Source organism: Amphimedon queenslandica, unplaced genomic scaffold (assembly GCF_000090795.2).
Source record: "Amphimedon queenslandica unplaced genomic scaffold, v1.1 AMPQUscaffold_13427, whole genome shotgun sequence".
Classification (NCBI taxonomy): domain Eukaryota; kingdom Metazoa; phylum Porifera; class Demospongiae; order Haplosclerida; family Niphatidae; genus Amphimedon; species Amphimedon queenslandica.
Window position 1 is genome coordinate 18,698 of NW_003546337.1, and position 16,223 is coordinate 34,920.

Here is a 16,223-nt window from a genome sequence, read left to right on the forward strand (position 1 = left end):
TGTGGCACCAACTGGGAGGAGTCTCCAGGCCGGATCGATATCGCTAGTAGAGTAAATTTATTTTACTCTAATAATCTATGGGTAAATGGAGAGAGGACTGTCAGCCTCCGAGTGTCCTGTTTGTTATAACTCCTTGGGAGTAAAGAGAGTACCTTATTCTCTGTCTTGTGGGCATACGCTGTGTGGTCTGTGTATCAAGGAACTGGGTAGAGGGGTTGAGTCCTTCCCGTGTCCTCTATGCAGGGAGCTCTCTCGAGTGGAGAGTGTAAAGGTATCTATCGTTCATTAACGTACACTATTGATCCTTAATCTAGAGGAATGTCACTTTATTGCAACTAATATCACAACTGTCTCATGGTATTGGCCCTGTCTCTCAGTCTCTCTCAACTCCTTTTGATTCCATTGAGTTGGGACGTCTTCTTGATCGGGGAGCCAGTGGGGAGGTATATAGAGGTACCTGGCAGGGAAATGATGTAGCTATAAAGGTAAGTGAACCTTCTTGCAATCAAACTGGACCTGGTCTTGTATTGCAGGTGTTCTCATCAGGCCAGTTATCATCTGAGGCTCATGATTCCTTCAAGCGAGAGGTGTGTATCATGAATACTCTGAGACACCCAAATGTTGTATTGCTACTGGCAGCCTCCCCCTCTCCTCCTAAACTAGCGATTGTCATGGAGTATGTGGGGGGCGGGTCACTCTACTCCCACCTCCATATTGACAAGACGATATTCTCAGTTGACGTCATTGCTCAATTATTAGCCGACATTACAAGAGGCCTACAGTACCTTCATTCCATCAATATACTACACCGAGACCTCAAGAGTAAGAACGTCCTCCTCACTAACCCTCCTCCATTGTGTAAAGCTAAACTCTGTGACTTTGGACTAGCTAGAATGAGACTGGAGAGTGCAACCATGACAGGTAGGCTGTTATAAGTGGGTGGAATTGATTGCATTCTTTACATATCCTACAATTCAAACTACATGTACTTATAAGGAATGATATGATTGACTACAAACCACACCCACTCTTTAATAAACCACGCCCATTAATCAATAGGTAATGTGGGTACTGTACATTGGACGGCTCCTGAAGTACTCAATTGTGGTCGGTATCATTTCTCAGCTGATGTGTACAGTTTTGGGATGGTGTTGTATGAAATGGTGACTCGCTCCATTCCATTCTCTCACCTCCCGCCTCCAGCTGTCATTGTGGCGGTACTCATCAGAAGAGAAAGACCTTCTCTTAGCAGCGACTGCCATCAAACGTTCAGGACTCTCTTTGAAAAGTATGTACATGTACACGTATTTTAAACATGTCCATTTCTGTGAGTGCAGGTGCACCTCCTGGGACCCAGTGGACAGACCTTCTCTCTTGTCAATATTACGTGACCTGATGCTCCTCCTTCCCTCCCTCTCTCTCCCTGGGACCTCGGGACCAGAAGATGAGACAGTGTTTGATCATACGGACAGTTTAGGACACGTGATGATTGACTTTGATGAAAATGATGAACAAGATGAAGAATTAATGAAGTTCTTACAAGTAAAGGAACCTGTTTACTTTATAATCAATTCTAACATTGTACAGGAGCAAATGGAGTCGTCAGTTGATGGTGATTCTACATTAGAAGTATCCTCAAATAATGTTGAAAATGTATTTGAAGATATGCGGTAAACCTTGTCTTTATTAATTATTATTATTATTAATTATTAGAGGGGTCTTGTCACAGCACGAGTTAAAAGAGTATCATTCTTATACTGAGGAAGAACTAGTGTCATCCGTTTCATCTGTTTCATCTTACAGGGTACCTCACTTAGTCCCGGCTAATAGTCTAAGAGGAAGTGCCGAGGAGGTGGCGAGAGTTCCCAGCCCACCTGAGGCCCAAGAAGGTTCTTTAAGAGATGACATTTATGACACGGAGTCTAGTGATCGCCAGTTGGCTGAGAGGATACAGAGGGAGGAAAGAAAGTCTATACTAGCTCAAGACTACAGGCTAGCGTCAGAGCTACAGTCAAGAGAAAGGTTCTCTTCGAATTATCAAAGACCTCCTCCTCCTCCTCCCACTCCTCCTTATCTTCCTTTGAAGACACTCCCCACCAAAGACAGGAAGAGATTCGTACTGTCAGAGGTGAGGAGGAAAGGACACAAAGCAGACTTGAAGCATGTGCAACCAGTGGAGAAGAGAGCATTCAAAGTTGGTAAGTAACATCATTATTATTATTATTATTGTGTATTGTATTGTATTTATTTTGTTTGCTTGCCGTTAGGTAGAGTGATTGAAAGTGAAAGTCCTAATGTTGATGAAGGGCCTAAGACTGTTTGGACTTTACAAAAAGAAATTGCTTCATTTTCAACATCATGGCTGAACAAAATAAAGTTTAGGGAACCAAAACCAACAGTTCCTGTGGGAAGTATGTCTACTCATAAACTAATTTCTAATTAAAATGTATCAATTTTGAAGTTGCTTCAAAATCAGACCAAAGTCTCTGTACAAGGACTTTGGCCAAATTTCACCAAAAATGGAAAGGAAGGAATTGTTCCTTTTTATAATTTTTTCTGATGCATATACATGTTCTTATGTTGCATAGAAAGTTTGAGCTTATTCAGATCAAAATTAATCTTGATTTTTTACAAATTTTAAAAGTTGTACTATAGTACAGTGATGTTGGCCAAATTTTAGGAAAAATGAAATATAGCGATTTCTCCATTTTTATAATGTTTTGTGATACATATGCACATCAATATGTATTTTAAAGTTATTATTAATATTATTATTAATTATTAATATTATTATTAATATTGTAGGAGTGGTTACTAATGTTCGTAAGATGGTCAATAGAATTAATTCTAAAGTTTTTGATGAAATTGAATCATTTTCTACTGATGCACTGACTCATGTTGTGCCTAAAGTTAAGACAATCTTACCAACTAAAGAAGGTAATAAATTGATATCAATATTAATTATTATTAATTAATTAATTAATTATTAGACATACAAGCTGAGAAGTTATCGTCTCCTGTGGCCCCACCCCCTCCAGCTCCGCCTCCTCCTGATAATATTCCAATGAAGTCTAAAGCTCCGAAACAGGTCATTAAAACACGAGTGATTGGTCCAGCTGCTAGTAATAAAACTAAAATGAAATCTCCAACAAAGAAATCGATCGTACCACCAATGCCAAGCCAAGAGACAACTTCCATAAAAGGAAGTACGAAATACAGTAAAGGTCCCCATATGAAGTTACCAGCTGTCAAACAGTACTACCACAGTGAAGGGTCTGCAGCTGCCAAGTCAATAGTACAGGCAGTTACTAAGGGGAGGAATGATGAAGATGATGACAGTGATGAGGACACTCTTTTCTTTGATGCCTCCAAGAGTTGGAATCAGTTTAGTAAAAGTAAAGTAGCCACAGGAAGAGGAGGAGATCCATTGTTTGATACTGGAGACAGGATAGAGGGAAAGACAGAGGGTGTTAGTAAAATAGAATTAGAGAGAACCAAAAATAGAAAGAAAAGAGTATTTTTTAAAAAGAATAAGTGATTTTATTTTAATAGCAGTAGAATGTCAACTATTATTGTTATTACAACAATTATTATTATTATTATTATTATTATTATTATTATTATTATCATTATTATTATTATTTATCATTTTTAAACATTTCTTTCTCCCTCAGAGTAGCTACTAGTATTTCAATGTCCTTTCCTGTAGTTTCTGCTCCTACTTCAAATTCTCTTTCTTCAATGACAGTAGAGCTACCAGTCTTTATCTTTGTACACTCATCAATGTATGCTAGGGACTATATGAAGAGATTATTGTATATACAGTGTATCCTCTTTATTAAGGACACCATTGGGCCCACACTACCTGTCCTTAATACATGTACAGTGTAGCCTCTTTATTAAGGACACCATTGGGCCCACACTACCTGTCCTTAATACATGTACAGTGTATCCTCTTTATTAAGGACACCATTGGGCCCACACTACCAGTCCTTAATACATGTACAGTGTAGCCTCTTTATTAAGGACACCATTGGGCCCACACTACCTGTCCTTAATACATGTACAGTGTAGCCTCTTTATTAAGGACACTATTGGGCCCACACTACCTGTAGAAGTGTCCTCATTTCGTACCAATTGTGACATTACAAAGTGTCCTCATTATAGAAGTGCTCCATTATAAAGGAGTCCCTATTATAAAGGCTACACTGTATATACCTGTGGATATTCCTTCATGATTACATGGAGGAGTGATAGTGTGAAACAAGCTTTATATGCAAAAGAAGGCGACTGAATCTCTTGGAGTGACAGTACAGTCTGTAGCTGTTGTCTGGCTTCAACTCTCTCAGCCACATCTGAAAGAAAAAAGGAAAATGTTATACCGGCCACCTTTTAAGTACATGTACCTGTAGGTGAGAATTGTCACTCACTTTAGAAATATTATTTCGACCAAAAACCACAATTTTTGTTACATTTTCTGATGCATATTGATGTCCTTATGCTATGTAGAAAGTTTGAGCAGATTCTGAGCTCAAATTTTCGAGTTACAGCAATTTAAAAAACAAGCCAATTTCTGAAAATTTCCACCCATGGTTTTTTCCAAAAAATGGCTCCGAAATCACCCCAAATTTTTATTACATTTTCTGATACATATTGATGTCCTAATGCTATGTATAAAGTTTGAGCTGATTCCGAGCTCAAATTTTTGAGTTACGGCCATTTAAAAAAACGAACCAATTTTGGAAAATTTCCCTGTACTATAGCCAATGGTTTTTTCCAAAAAATGGCTCCAAAATTACCCCAAATTTTTATTACATTTTCTAATACATATTGATGTCCTTATGCTGTCTAGAAAGTTTGAGCCGATTCCGAGCTCAAATTTTCAAGTTATGGTCATTTAAAAAACGAGCCAATTTCTGAAAATTTCCCTGTACTATAGCCCATAGTTTGTTCCAAAAAATGGCTCAGAAATCACCCCAAATTTTTATTACATTTTCTGATACATATTGATGTACTTATGCTGTCTAGAAAGTTTGAGCCGATTCCGAGCTCAAATTTTCAAGTTATGGCCATTTAAAAAAACGAGCCAATTTCTGAAAATTTCCCTATACTATAGCCCATGGTTTTTCCAAAAAATGGCTCCAAAATCACCTCAAATTTTTATTACATTTTCTGATACATATTGTTGTACTTATGCTGTCTAGAAAGTTTGAGCCGATTCTGAACTCAAATTTTCAAGTTATGGCCATTAAAAAAACGAGCCAATTTCTGAAAATTTCCCTGTACTATAGCCCATGGTTTTTTCCAAAAAATGGCTCAGAAATCACCCCAAATTTTTATTACATTTTCTGATACATATTGATGTACTTATGCTATGTAGAAAGTTTGAGCCGATTCCGAGCTCAAATTTTCAAGTTATGGCCATTTAAAAAAACGAGCCAATTTCTGAAAATTTCCCTGTACTATAGCCCATGGTTTTTTCCAAAAAATGGCTCCGAAATCACCCCAAATTTTTATTACATTTTCTGATACATATTGATGTACTTATGCTATGTAGAAAGTTTGAGCCGATTCCGAGCTCAAATTTTCAAGTTATGGCCATTTAAAAAAACGAGCCAATTTCTGAAAATTTCCCTGTACTATAGCCCATGGTTTTTTTCAAAAAATGGCTCCAAAATCACCCCAAATTTTTATTACATTTTCTGATACATATTGATGTACTTATGCTGTGTAGAAAGTTTGAGCTGATTCTGACTTCAATTATTCAAGTTACGATGTACATGTATCTTCTATTGGGTGTGGTTCAGTACATGTATCTTCTATTGGGTGTGGTTCAGTACATGTATCTTCTATTGGGTTTGGTTCTTACTCATCGTATCAATGCTGTCCAGTGGATCTTTTGTTCCTGGCAGTGCAAAAGTTGATGGAGGAGTCTGCAAAGCTTTAATCATTTCTTGTATAATACCATCTAAATGTATCAGCCATATTTTAATGACCTATACAACAGTATAAAGGTAAAACATTCATGTACATGTACTTATCCACCTCATTAAAGAAGGATTGAGCTACCACTGGCTTGTCTTCCTTTAAGAATATATTCCCCAGCTGGAACAAACCGCCTACAGTTTTTATTGACTGAGTACCATAAGCTATACTTGACTGATATATCTATCAAGAGGATGCATTACTTCATTAATAATTATACACAAATTACATCTTCAGCAAAGTGCTTCTTGGCCATTAGGTACTCTTCTCTAGCTGCTGCCAGGAGTCCTAAGTTACGATGAAGCTGTGAGTGGAGAGAGGCTGAGGTCTGACTGTTCTGTAGTACGGTCCAGTGTGCCTGACTCAAGAACTTCTCTGCATTACGTAACTGATCTTGTCCTACAAACAAGATCAGCTATTGATCAAGTGTGAATAAGGCACTGTCACATAATGATTGTGCATGTGCTAATGGGAGCAGCATCACTGTACAGTAACTAATGACATTTGACTTGAGGTAAGAGTCTATGTCAAGATGTTAGGTGACAATAACTCAATGGTGCTACCTAGAGATGATTGTGCCAGCAGTAGCAGGGCAGGAGTTAGTTCCAAGTGAGCTGGTCCATGAGTGTCTGTCAGTAACTTCAGTGCAAGTAAAGATGGAGGGAAGGCCAAGGTATAGTCTTCATTGTGGAGGTGTTTCCTTGCTTCTGTCAGTGCCATTTCTGTTATGCGGTCCTAGTAAAAATGTTTATTATTATTATTATTATTATTATTATTATTGTTGTTGTTGTTCTTATTATTATTATTGTTGTTATTATTATTGTTGTTGTTCTTACTCTTGTTTGTTGTTGGTGTTTTTTTCTTTGTTTTCTCTCGGTGTCAGAGTTGGCATGAGTCTCTGGTGGTTTAAGTGAAGCTATTAAACTGCAAACTTGAGAATGAATGCTCCTCCAGTCAGCCAACTGGTCATCTACACTGCTACACGGGATATGAAATTAATGACAACTACATATATATACTCCATGAATTGATGTTGTATCTAACCAGTAGTAGGTTGATCTACAGCTAGGGCACTGTATCCTGGCTGGTTTTTGACAGAGGTGACAAGAGAGTTTGATTCCTTTTGGATTAGCCAAAGGATTTACCTCAAAACCATCCTCCATCTCTTCACTAGCACCAGCCATTATTGTATAATTGTACTGTATCCTAGCAACCAATTTAATTTAGTACCACCCTATGACGTCATAGCCACACCCGTATTGTTGCTATAATTATTGGAGGAGTGGCTGCCCACAAGTAAATACTGCAGTTATTGCAGTACAGGGTGAGTTTGGTGTCGTTTGGTCTCGCATTTGGTGCCGGAGGAGACTCTAGCTGGTGACTATGGCTATGGACAGGTCCTCAATGTCTCTTTTAGAGTATCTTCCTTTTACTGGCCCGCTGGAGAAAGCCTTCAATGCCAGAGGATCTATTCGCTGGCTACATGATAACTTTTATCTCACTTTTGTAACCAGTGGACTCTACGTTGCATTCGTTTTTCTTGGCACTCTAGCAATGAAGGAGAGAGCCCCGTTCCGTCTGGAGAGGTTGCTGTTTATGTGGAACGTTGGGCTGGCAGCATTCTCCATCATGGGCTCATTCTCAATAGTCCCCCTACTCCTGTACACTGTCTATGAGAAAGGGTTCCCCTACACCACCTGTATATCACCCGGGCTCTTCAACCCTCACATTACACTCTGGGCTGTGTTATTTGTACTCTCAAAGATATTTGAGTTTGGCGACACCGTGTTTATTGTTTTACGAAAGAAGAAGCTAATGTTCCTCCATTGGTACCATCACGTGACTGTACTGATGTTCTCGTGGTATTGCTTGGGTAACCTGGTCACTGGGGCCGGCCACTGGTTCGCTGGTGTTAATCTTATTGTCCATTCTGTCATGTACACATATTACGCTATAGTGTCTTATGGTATCAGGGTCCCATCAAGGGTAGCACTCTGGATCACGATATTCCAACTGACCCAGATGTTTATTGGTATCCTCATTAATGTGGTTGGGTTCTTGTATCGGAATGAGTTTATAGACTGCCAGTTTGACTGGTCTGTCTTCAAGGCTAGCATTGCCATGTATGCGTCTTATGCTCTTCTGTTTGGCTGGTACTTCTTTGATCGATACGTCATTAAAAAGAGAAAGACTAACTGAATTTATTATAATATTAGTGGTAGATTCCATTTGCTGACATAGGAAATTTATAATTTTAGAGCAATTATGTGAATTAAATTGAATTTATTTGACCTTATCATAGTCAGTATGACCTTTTCTTGGGTGGGTACTGTAGATCTACTGTTTACATAATCAAATGTAATAGCAACCATTCCTCCAGCTCTTCTCCTCATGTCTCCTCCATTGAAGTATCTCTCCACTCCATTAGAGAGGGTCCCTTACCTCAGGGACTTTGAATCAAGGTTTGATTTCTCTGCTGCCAAGTCATGGCTCTACAATAACTGGCTCTGGACTCTCCCATTGTGCCTTCTCTATGTTGCTCTGGTCTTCTCAGGGAAGAAGTGGATGTCTACTCGTCCTCCATACGACCTCAGACGAGTGCTCTTTGCTTGGAACTTGTTCCTCGCCATATTCTCCATTATTGGTTCCACTTGTCTCGTACCTCATTTGTTGGATATCCTACTCAGGTCGGGTCTCACTGAATCAGTCTGCAAGACAGAAGCTCTTTATAATCCACACATCAGTCTATGGTGCTTTGTATTTACTCTGTCTAAAGTACTAGAACTTGGTGACACTGCTTTTGTCATTCTTCGTAAAAGCCCTTTACAGTTCCTCCATTGGTATCATCACTGTACAGTCCTAGTGTATTCATTCTACGGGCTGGGTCGACCAGTCAGTAGTGCTATTGGTATTTGGTTTGGTAGCATGAACTATTCAGTACACGCTGCCATGTATTCTTACTATGCCATTAAAGCATTAGGGTACAGGGTCCCTTCAGCTGTCTCAAGGTGTATTACTATATTCCAGCTGTCACAAATGGTTGTTGCTCTAGTCATTAACTTCACTGCCTTTAGGAGCTATAGCTTTGGAGAAGCTTGTGAAATAGATATCAATGTGTTCTATGCTGGTATGATCATCTATGGATCTTATGCTATTCTCTTTGCCAACTTCTTTTACCAGCGATATATCAAAGCAAGCCCAAAAACAAAAAGAGACTGAACTAAATGTTATTATTTATTTATTTAATTTAATAGGCCACGTTCTTGTTACTTTTGTTGTTAATTTTATCAAAAACAGGAAACACACCATTAGCTGGATAGTGAAATTATTTTTATAATAAAATAAATTATGTTCTTATTTTTGCCAAATTATTATAATACAAGAAATTAAATTATTCCAAACTGACTATTTAGTATCCATTATATCTTCTTCCTATTAATAAATAAGGTGACAGCCAATCTTTAAACATGATTACCTCCTCCTCCTCCTCTTCACTTGATATGATTATGTCACTAGTTCCTTCATTATAATCTTCATCTTCCTCATCTACAGCAGTCAATCATTAATGGAGGGACCATAACTCACTCTCTTACCTTCACCAGCTGTTACTATTGCTCCTGGAGTTGTTAATAGTCTTTCTTCATCATCATTCTCATCATCATCAGCTTTAGACTGTGGACATGTACACAATTAATATAAATATATCCATTAGGACTAGCAATAAACTGTACTACACAGTAACCTGTACACGTGTACATTTCAATAAACATTATACAATCAACTACACGAGACTATAATGTACAAGTACATGAAACACTGAACTGAGCAATGATGGGATATCACCAGACACTTGTGCTTGTGTGCATAATGTGAATCCACTAACTAACTAACTTGTGCTAATAGTAGATCCAGTTTCCCCTCAATTTTAGCCATTTTATTAAACAGTGCTGTCCTGCTCTCCATCGACTGATAGAACACACTCAAACAATCTAAAAGATGTGGCACCTACACACACACACACACACACACACAGACACAGTGTTACTGGATGGACACTGAGAGGTATATGCACTCATTGATGGGAGCCATCATTACAGCTTTAGCTCTCACTTTAGAAACAGCTGCTAGGCTAATCAAGAGTATGGAGGCTCACTGTGAGGAGGTAGGAGGTGTGGTTTAACAGGACTGACCTAACCCACAGAATAACATTAGTCTTAGCCGGATTAACATGTATGGCATCTATCAGCTACAGAATATAAATTAATTAATAAATAAATAATTCCATTACTTACTGCTTTTAGAAAAGGTACAATGGCAGTTATAGATAGCTTCCTAACTGTTGAGTCGATCACTCTCTTTGTGTCTATTCTTATAACCTGCTCCAGTAACTTCTTATCATCATTGTGAACCGCCTGAAGAACAAGCAACGAGAGACTCTCAGCCGATAGTTTGGACCTTAATAACAATAAACAATAACAATAAACAACAACAACATCAATGTGGTGAAACCTTTTATCATTCTCGTCAGACTCCAATAGAGAGAGTGACTGGAGTCTCTGATACATTGGAACCTGTTCCTCTAATCTGTTCCGACCAGTGTCTCCACCAGTGTCCCGTCCAGTGTCCTGTCCAGTGTCCTGTCGTATAGTCCGTGGGGTGGAGAGACTAACTATAGACACGCTTCCTTTACCAGCGGAGCCACTCCCCCCACCAGAGCCAGGAGCAGGTGTGGGTACTAATAATCCTTTAGGGACTGTTCTTATCAATAAAGAATGAGACTCGGATTGTTTAAAAGGCTACAATTAAAATAGCAATGGAGGAGGTCAGACTTTATACCCATCCACTTACCATAGTCTCAAACACTGGCCGAACCACTGAGGTATGAGCTATCACCATATCACCAGGACTGGAAGAAACATGTAGAGCTAACACTGGAATACTAAGAGGAACCTGTGGGGTGACAGGGACAGTGAATAAGAGTGTGGGTACTAATTAGACCAGTGGGAGTTAACAAACCAGTAATGTGGATATAAGACTGTTGATGTACAATAACCACAAGTACATCTATAATAGAGTAACCTATTAGCTTCACCTTTTGCTTTGAGGTGGATTGAGTTACAAATTGAAGGCTGGCAGCTGGTTCCTGAGGACCAGGTACTTTAGTATAAGAATCAATTTCAAATAATTGAACGACCCCATCATCACACACAGACCCTATCTTGAACTGAGAGAGAGAGTGAGCAGACATTTATAAAGTAAGTAACCAATACCTGTCCCTCATCTTCAATACCATGAACTGATAGGACATTACTTTCACAAACCAAAGAGACACTACCACCTGTAGCAATGTTCCTAAACAAATTACAAATAAATAAATAAATAATAATAATAACAACTCACCAAAGACTAATATTCCTTTCATTATCAGCTGCAGATATAAATTGATTTTTGTTGACAAAGAAAAGTGACATAACATTGCTAGCATGACCAGTGAAACGCTGCAATGAAGTAAATTAAATGAAAATTTAAAATGGACGCCATATCTTACTTTAATTAATGCTTGAGTGCTGATATCCCATAGCTTAATGCTCCGCCCAGCAGTTAATAAAGTTCTTTCACCAACACATAGACAAGAAACACCATTTTTATCAGCTTTCCACCTGCAAAATATAATTATAACTCATTAATAATCAAGGAATTGAACAGAGAATGAGCTAATGCATCAGGAAATGTAATAAAATAGAAGAATTCTGACCTTTTCATTTTTTGGCAAAATTTGGCTGAAATCCCTGTACTATAGTACAGTGACTTTTGTCCGATTTTGGAGCAACTTTAAAAAATCATAAAAAATTCAAATTTGATCGGATTTAACTCAAACTTTCCGTGCAACATAAGAAGATGTATATGTACCATGAAAAAATATAAAAGTGAAAAATTCTGATCTTTTCATTTTTGTCAAAATTTGGCCAAAATCCCTGTACTATAGTACAGGGACTTTTGTCCGATTTTGGAGCAACTTTAAAAAATCATAAAAAATTTAAATTTGATCGGATTCAGCTCAAACTTTCCACGCAACATAAGAACATGTATATGTATCAGGAAAAAATATAAAAGTGGGAAATTCTGATCTTTTCATTTTTGGCAAAATTTGGCCAAAATCCCTGTACTATAGTACAGGGACTTTTGTCCGATTTTGGAGCAACTTTAAAAATAATAAAAAATTCAAATTTGATCGGATTCAGCTCAAACTTTCCACGCAACATAAGAACATGTATATGTATCAGGAAAAAATATAAAAGTGGGAAATTCTGATCTTTTCATTTTTGGCAAAATTTGGCCAAAATTAATACAATCCAATTATTGAGCAACTTTAAACCATTATACATACATTATTATTATTATTATTATTATTATTATTACCTTTCCAAAGAGCCTGATCCTACTGTCCATTGGTAGACCAGTTTAGATCCATCAGTAACGTACAATGAATCATTACCACTCCATGATATACTGACCACACCCCCACAACCATCCACTGGCTATTATTAGTAACATTACATCATCACATAGTTCTAAATATAGCTCACCATAGTTGCACATTGTTCATTCTGGTCGATATCCCATATTATCAGACCATCATTCTCAACCCCAATAGCTAGTAATGGTGAACCTCTCTTCTTCTGGTTAGACTGCAAGGAGGAGGAGGACACACACAATGTAAGGTATGGCCTATAATAAACCTGGCCTCGTTGCCCCGCCCCTTCGCTTGAAGGGGCGGGGCAACAAGACGATAATAAACCAGCCATTTTGAACCATGATTCCACCAACCATCCATCCCCCTGATCACTGCTACAGTACATTGTAATGGTAATGTATGGTACCTGGTCCCATCCTTCAGACCAGCCAGTGGACAGTACAGTGGACCAGTGACCAGTTGCTCTACAGACCTGTCTACCAGTAGCCGTGTTCCACACTGATACTTGATTCCCTCCATTAACTACTGATAATAATGAACCATCTCTACAGAATGAGCTATTGGAGGCCATTATCAGTACACGTGGTTAGTGGGTGTGACTAATACCAGTCACGCCCACTGCCAATATGTCACTGTACAGGGTAGGTCTATCCAGAGGAATGTTGAGCTCATTCCAGCGAGTGATGAGAGGGGAAGGACTCCACACGAGCAGTGCAGTACAGTACGAGTATATTAAAGTGGACAAGAGAGGAGAAAAGAGTAAGAGAAATTAATATAAAATTATTATTCTTTTAATTAATGTTCTTGTTATTATATTTAATTTTAATCATTATTAATATATATAATAGAAAATGTTGGCCTGATTCAGTTGAATCGTCTCAAAGCACTGAATGCCCTTTGTGATGGGCTGGTCTCTGAAATAGGAGAAGCACTTCAAGAAATGGAAACTGATACCAGCATTGACGCCATTGTGATCACTGGTATGCTGTTAATAGTACACTGTACAGTATTGCAGTGTGTTATGGTATTGTATACTAGTATGATGGTATAATGGTATTATATGTATTGTATGTCAATGTACAGTGTAATGGTTTTATACAGTACAGTATAATGGTAGTACAGTGTAATGGTAGTATAGTCTAATGGTAGTATAGTGTAATGGTAGTACAGTCTAATGGTAGTATAGTGTAATGGTAGTATAGTATAATGGTAGTACAGTGTAATGGTAGTATAGTGTAATGGTAGTATAGTCTAATGGTAGTACAGTCTAATGGTAGTATAGTCTAATGGTAGTATAGTCTAATGGTAGTACAGTCTAATGGTAGTACAGTCTAATGGTAGTACAGTCTAATGGTAGTATAGTCTAATGGTAGTACAGTCTAATGGTAGTATAGTCTAATGGTAGTATAGTGTAATGGTAGTACAGTCTAATGGTAGTATAGTGTAATGGTAGTATAGTATAATGGTAGTACAGTGTAATGGTAGTATAGTGTAATGGTAGTATAGTATAATGGTAGTACAGTGTAATGGTAGTATAGTGTAATGGTAGTATAGTCTAATGGTAGTACAGTCTAATGGTAGTATAGTCTAATGGTAGTATAGTCTAATGGTAGTACAGTCTAATGGTAGTATAGTCTAATGGTAGTATAGTGTAATGGTAGTATAGTGTAATGGTAGTACAGTCTAATGGTAGTACAGTCTAATGGTTCTCTGATGCTGTAGGTAGTGAAAGAGCTTTTGCTGCTGGAGCTGATATTGCTGAGATGAAGGATAAGTCTTTTCAGGATTGCTATGCTCGAAAGTTCCTATCTCATTGGGACATCATTTCAAAGTGTCCCAAACCAACAATAGCAGCTGTGAATGGATTCGCTTTAGGAGGAGGTTGTGAGGTGGCCATGATGTGTGATATTATATATGCAGGTGAGAGAGAGAGAGGGAGAGAGCAGCTGTTGGTTGTTTGAAAAAACATGCTTCTTCATTCTTTTGACTGTTGACAATCCGTTCAATATTAAAATGCATTATTAGGTGAAAAGGCAAAGTTTGGCCAGCCTGAGATTACACTGGGTACAATACCTGGAGCAGGAGGCACCCAAAGACTAACTAGGGCCATTGGGAAATCAAAAGCAATGGAAATGATACTAACAGGTAACAATGGAGAGACACTAGAGCCTCTTTAATGTTGAGTATTAGGAGAATTTATGAGTGCACAGGAGGCAGAGAAAGCAGGTCTTGTTAGTAAAGTGTTTCCGGTAGAGGAACTGGTAAATAGACTCCATTAATGAATTAAACACCATTAATGAATTAATGAATTAAACACCTTTATTATATGTGTCTTTTGTATTATGTCTACTGGTAGGTGGGAGAGGCTATCAAGTTAGGTGAACGTATTGGTGAGTTCTCACAGATTGCAGCTGCAATGTGTAAAGAAGCCGTTAACATGTCTGACGAATTACCACTCAGTAATGTAAGAACTAACAATGTACTGCAGTAATACATTATGTACTGTATTAATACTGCATGTACTGTACTGTATTAATACATGCTGTGTGTGTACTTAGGGTTTGTTGTATGAGAAGAAATTGTTCCATTCTTCATTTGCTACTGATGACAAAAGAGAGGGAATGACTGCCTTCCTTGAGAAACGTAAACCAGACTTTAAAGACAATTAATAATCGAATAATGATAAAAAATTAATTAATACTACTACAAAAATAATGATAAAATTTAATTAATACTAGTACTACAAAAAATAATAATAGTAACTGTTATTGTTGCTTAGTGTTCACAACAAGGAATTTGACCTTTTAATGTGGTCATAAAGTATAACAAAAGTAGATCTAATGAATAGCTACATTCTTACTAATAATAGTTACTAATATTTATAATATTTTGAGATTTGACGATAAACATCACCATTTAATTTTAATTCTGCTTTAATTGTAAAAGGACTTTCGGTTTTAGCAGAAATATTCCACGAGGCTTCATTATCGTTAGATTTAGAGGTTTCATCTATTTTGCAAGGAACTGCTCGTTGTTTTGGGCCAATGACAACACAAGAAATATCAAAATCTGGAAACAGCAACTTCGTCGTAGAACGATAGCGGAAATTTGTGGGCAACGCTGCCATTCTTGTCCATTTAAAATCTATTTTCACAATGTGGAATGAGGTTATTGGTTCATTTATACTAAAGGAAACTGATCCATTGATCAGCTTAATATCAGTGTCACTGGTACTGGCACTTGTAGTGGGCGGTCCCCATCCTCCGGTCTTTACTGGCCGTGCTGAAACAAGCTTGTCATTTACACAAAGTAAAGGCCCAAAATTAATAGGATTCCATATCATTGATTTTAATTTGTCCATTGATGACATTGATTTGCAACCTTGAACAGCAAACTCTAATAATGATAATTTGCTGTTTTTCATAAGCTGATCAGCTGATTTTATCTCAGATTCCAGCATTCCTATTGCCTTATTCACTGAATCCTTTTCAGTGGAGAGTGCTTTTGAATATTGGCTGTAGTGAGTGTCAACTTCTTTGAGTAACTTGTCCTTATGCTCTGTATCCTTCACATTCTCACTAATGAACCCTTTTAGCTTGTGTGGATAAGAAGTGGTGTGCTTTTCAGCTTCAGCAATCTCTTCAGAGTGAGACTGGAATGACTTCAAGTGTTTTAAAAGACACTCAAAATCTGATTTTAAATGAGCCTTTATGCTTTCTCTAGCTGATGTAACTGACTTGGTCTCGTGTTTGTAATGATAGCA

The 16,223-nt window shown here is 37.8% G+C and overlaps 5 protein-coding genes and 1 pseudogene across 7 annotated transcripts; 4 read left to right on the plus strand and 2 right to left on the minus strand.

Annotated features, from left to right (window-relative positions):
* Positions 1-38: 38 nt before the first annotated feature.
* Positions 39-3,573, plus strand: LOC105312607 (uncharacterized). The gene is made up of 10 exons (XM_019995937.1): positions 39-271; positions 315-485; positions 534-921; positions 1,060-1,288; positions 1,338-1,542; positions 1,588-1,670; positions 1,714-2,198; positions 2,268-2,411; positions 2,806-2,937; positions 2,991-3,573. Exons 1-10 carry the CDS (start codon positions 86-88, stop codon positions 3,536-3,538), a joined length of 2,571 nt encoding a protein of 856 aa, XP_019851496.1. The 5' UTR covers positions 39-85; the 3' UTR covers positions 3,539-3,573.
* Positions 3,574-3,605: 32 nt separating this feature from the next.
* On the minus strand, positions 3,606-7,206 carry LOC100633551 (zinc finger MYND domain-containing protein 12-like). Of its 2 annotated transcripts, none has more exons than XM_019995943.1 (8): positions 7,030-7,206; positions 6,822-6,960; positions 6,549-6,720; positions 6,215-6,384; positions 6,046-6,168; positions 5,870-5,996; positions 4,219-4,355; positions 3,606-3,797 (listed from the first exon to the last, which is right to left on the minus strand). In XM_019995943.1, the coding sequence occupies exons 1-8, from the start codon at positions 7,167-7,169 to the stop codon at positions 3,639-3,641; spliced, it is 1,167 nt and encodes a 388-aa protein (XP_019851502.1). In that variant the 5' UTR covers positions 7,170-7,206; the 3' UTR covers positions 3,606-3,638. The 2 variants fall into 2 exon arrangements, with proteins under 2 accessions (XP_019851502.1, XP_019851503.1); XM_019995944.1 differs by having other exon boundaries at positions 6,822-6,963.
* A 56-nt stretch (positions 7,207-7,262) lies between these two features.
* Positions 7,263-8,276, plus strand: LOC100633678 (elongation of very long chain fatty acids protein 6-like). The gene has a single exon (XM_003386269.3). It carries the CDS (start codon positions 7,369-7,371, stop codon positions 8,182-8,184), a length of 816 nt encoding a protein of 271 aa, XP_003386317.1. The 5' UTR covers positions 7,263-7,368; the 3' UTR covers positions 8,185-8,276.
* A 79-nt stretch (positions 8,277-8,355) lies between these two features.
* On the plus strand, positions 8,356-9,342 carry LOC100633806 (elongation of very long chain fatty acids protein 6 pseudogene; annotated as a pseudogene).
* Positions 9,280-13,058, minus strand: LOC105312608 (WD repeat-containing protein 43-like). 2 transcript variants are annotated; one of them, XM_019995938.1, is made up of 15 exons: positions 12,867-13,058; positions 12,573-12,674; positions 12,406-12,524; positions 11,534-11,645; positions 11,386-11,483; positions 11,256-11,337; positions 11,078-11,209; positions 10,834-10,935; positions 10,495-10,781; positions 10,278-10,440; positions 10,139-10,231; positions 9,877-9,990; positions 9,579-9,657; positions 9,461-9,531; positions 9,280-9,417 (listed from the first exon to the last, which is right to left on the minus strand). In XM_019995938.1, exons 1-15 carry the CDS (start codon positions 13,029-13,031, stop codon positions 9,391-9,393), a joined length of 1,746 nt encoding a protein of 581 aa, XP_019851497.1. In that variant the 5' UTR covers positions 13,032-13,058; the 3' UTR covers positions 9,280-9,390. The 2 variants fall into 2 exon arrangements, with proteins under 2 accessions (XP_019851497.1, XP_019851498.1); XM_019995939.1 differs by lacking the exons at positions 9,280-9,417; positions 9,461-9,531; positions 9,579-9,657 and having other exon boundaries at positions 9,901-9,990; positions 10,096-10,231.
* On the plus strand, positions 13,058-15,294 carry LOC100633933 (enoyl-CoA hydratase, mitochondrial-like). Its single transcript, XM_003386271.3, has 7 exons — positions 13,058-13,219; positions 13,309-13,440; positions 14,183-14,380; positions 14,486-14,605; positions 14,651-14,721; positions 14,817-14,924; positions 15,019-15,294. The coding sequence occupies exons 1-7, from the start codon at positions 13,087-13,089 to the stop codon at positions 15,127-15,129; spliced, it is 873 nt and encodes a 290-aa protein (XP_003386319.1). The 5' UTR covers positions 13,058-13,086; the 3' UTR covers positions 15,130-15,294.
* Positions 15,295-16,223: the final 929 nt, after the last annotated feature.

Bases quoted from the DNA above. Each gene is read 5' to 3' on its own strand.
- LOC100633551 (XM_019995944.1), bottom strand. From the start codon at position 7,169: ATGGCTGGTGCTAGTGAAGAGATGGAGGATGGTTTTGAGGTAAATCCT. The intron at 6,721-6,821 runs GTAAGAACAACA...CATTTTTACTAG, and splicing joins AACACCAACAACAAACAAGA to GACCGCATAACAGAAATGGC. The intron at 4,356-5,869 runs GTAAGAACCAAA...TTTTTCTTTCAG, and splicing joins GGACAGCATTGATACGATGA to ATGTGGCTGAGAGAGTTGAA.
- LOC105312608 (XM_019995938.1), bottom strand. From the start codon at position 13,031: ATGGCCTCCAATAGCTCATTCTGTAGAGATGGTTCATTATTATCAGTA. The intron at 12,525-12,572 runs GTGAGCTATATT...TACTAATAATAG, and splicing joins ATGAACAATGTGCAACTATG to CCAGTGGATGGTTGTGGGGG. The intron at 9,658-9,876 runs GTTAGTTAGTTA...ACATGTCCACAG, and splicing joins TGGATCTACTATTAGCACAA to TCTAAAGCTGATGATGATGA.
- LOC100633933 (XM_003386271.3), top strand. From the start codon at position 13,087: ATGTCACTGTACAGGGTAGGTCTATCCAGAGGAATGTTGAGCTCATTC. The intron at 13,441-14,182 runs GTATGCTGTTAA...CTGATGCTGTAG, and splicing joins TGACGCCATTGTGATCACTG to GTAGTGAAAGAGCTTTTGCT. The intron at 14,722-14,816 runs GTAAATAGACTC...GTCTACTGGTAG, and splicing joins TGTTTCCGGTAGAGGAACTG to GTGGGAGAGGCTATCAAGTT.
- LOC100633678 (XM_003386269.3), top strand. From the start codon at position 7,369: ATGGCTATGGACAGGTCCTCAATGTCTCTTTTAGAGTATCTTCCTTTT.
- LOC105312607 (XM_019995937.1), top strand. From the start codon at position 86: ATGGAGAGAGGACTGTCAGCCTCCGAGTGTCCTGTTTGTTATAACTCC. The intron at 272-314 runs GTATCTATCGTT...TCCTTAATCTAG, and splicing joins CTCGAGTGGAGAGTGTAAAG to AGGAATGTCACTTTATTGCA. The intron at 2,412-2,805 runs GTATGTCTACTC...TTAATATTGTAG, and splicing joins ACCAACAGTTCCTGTGGGAA to GAGTGGTTACTAATGTTCGT.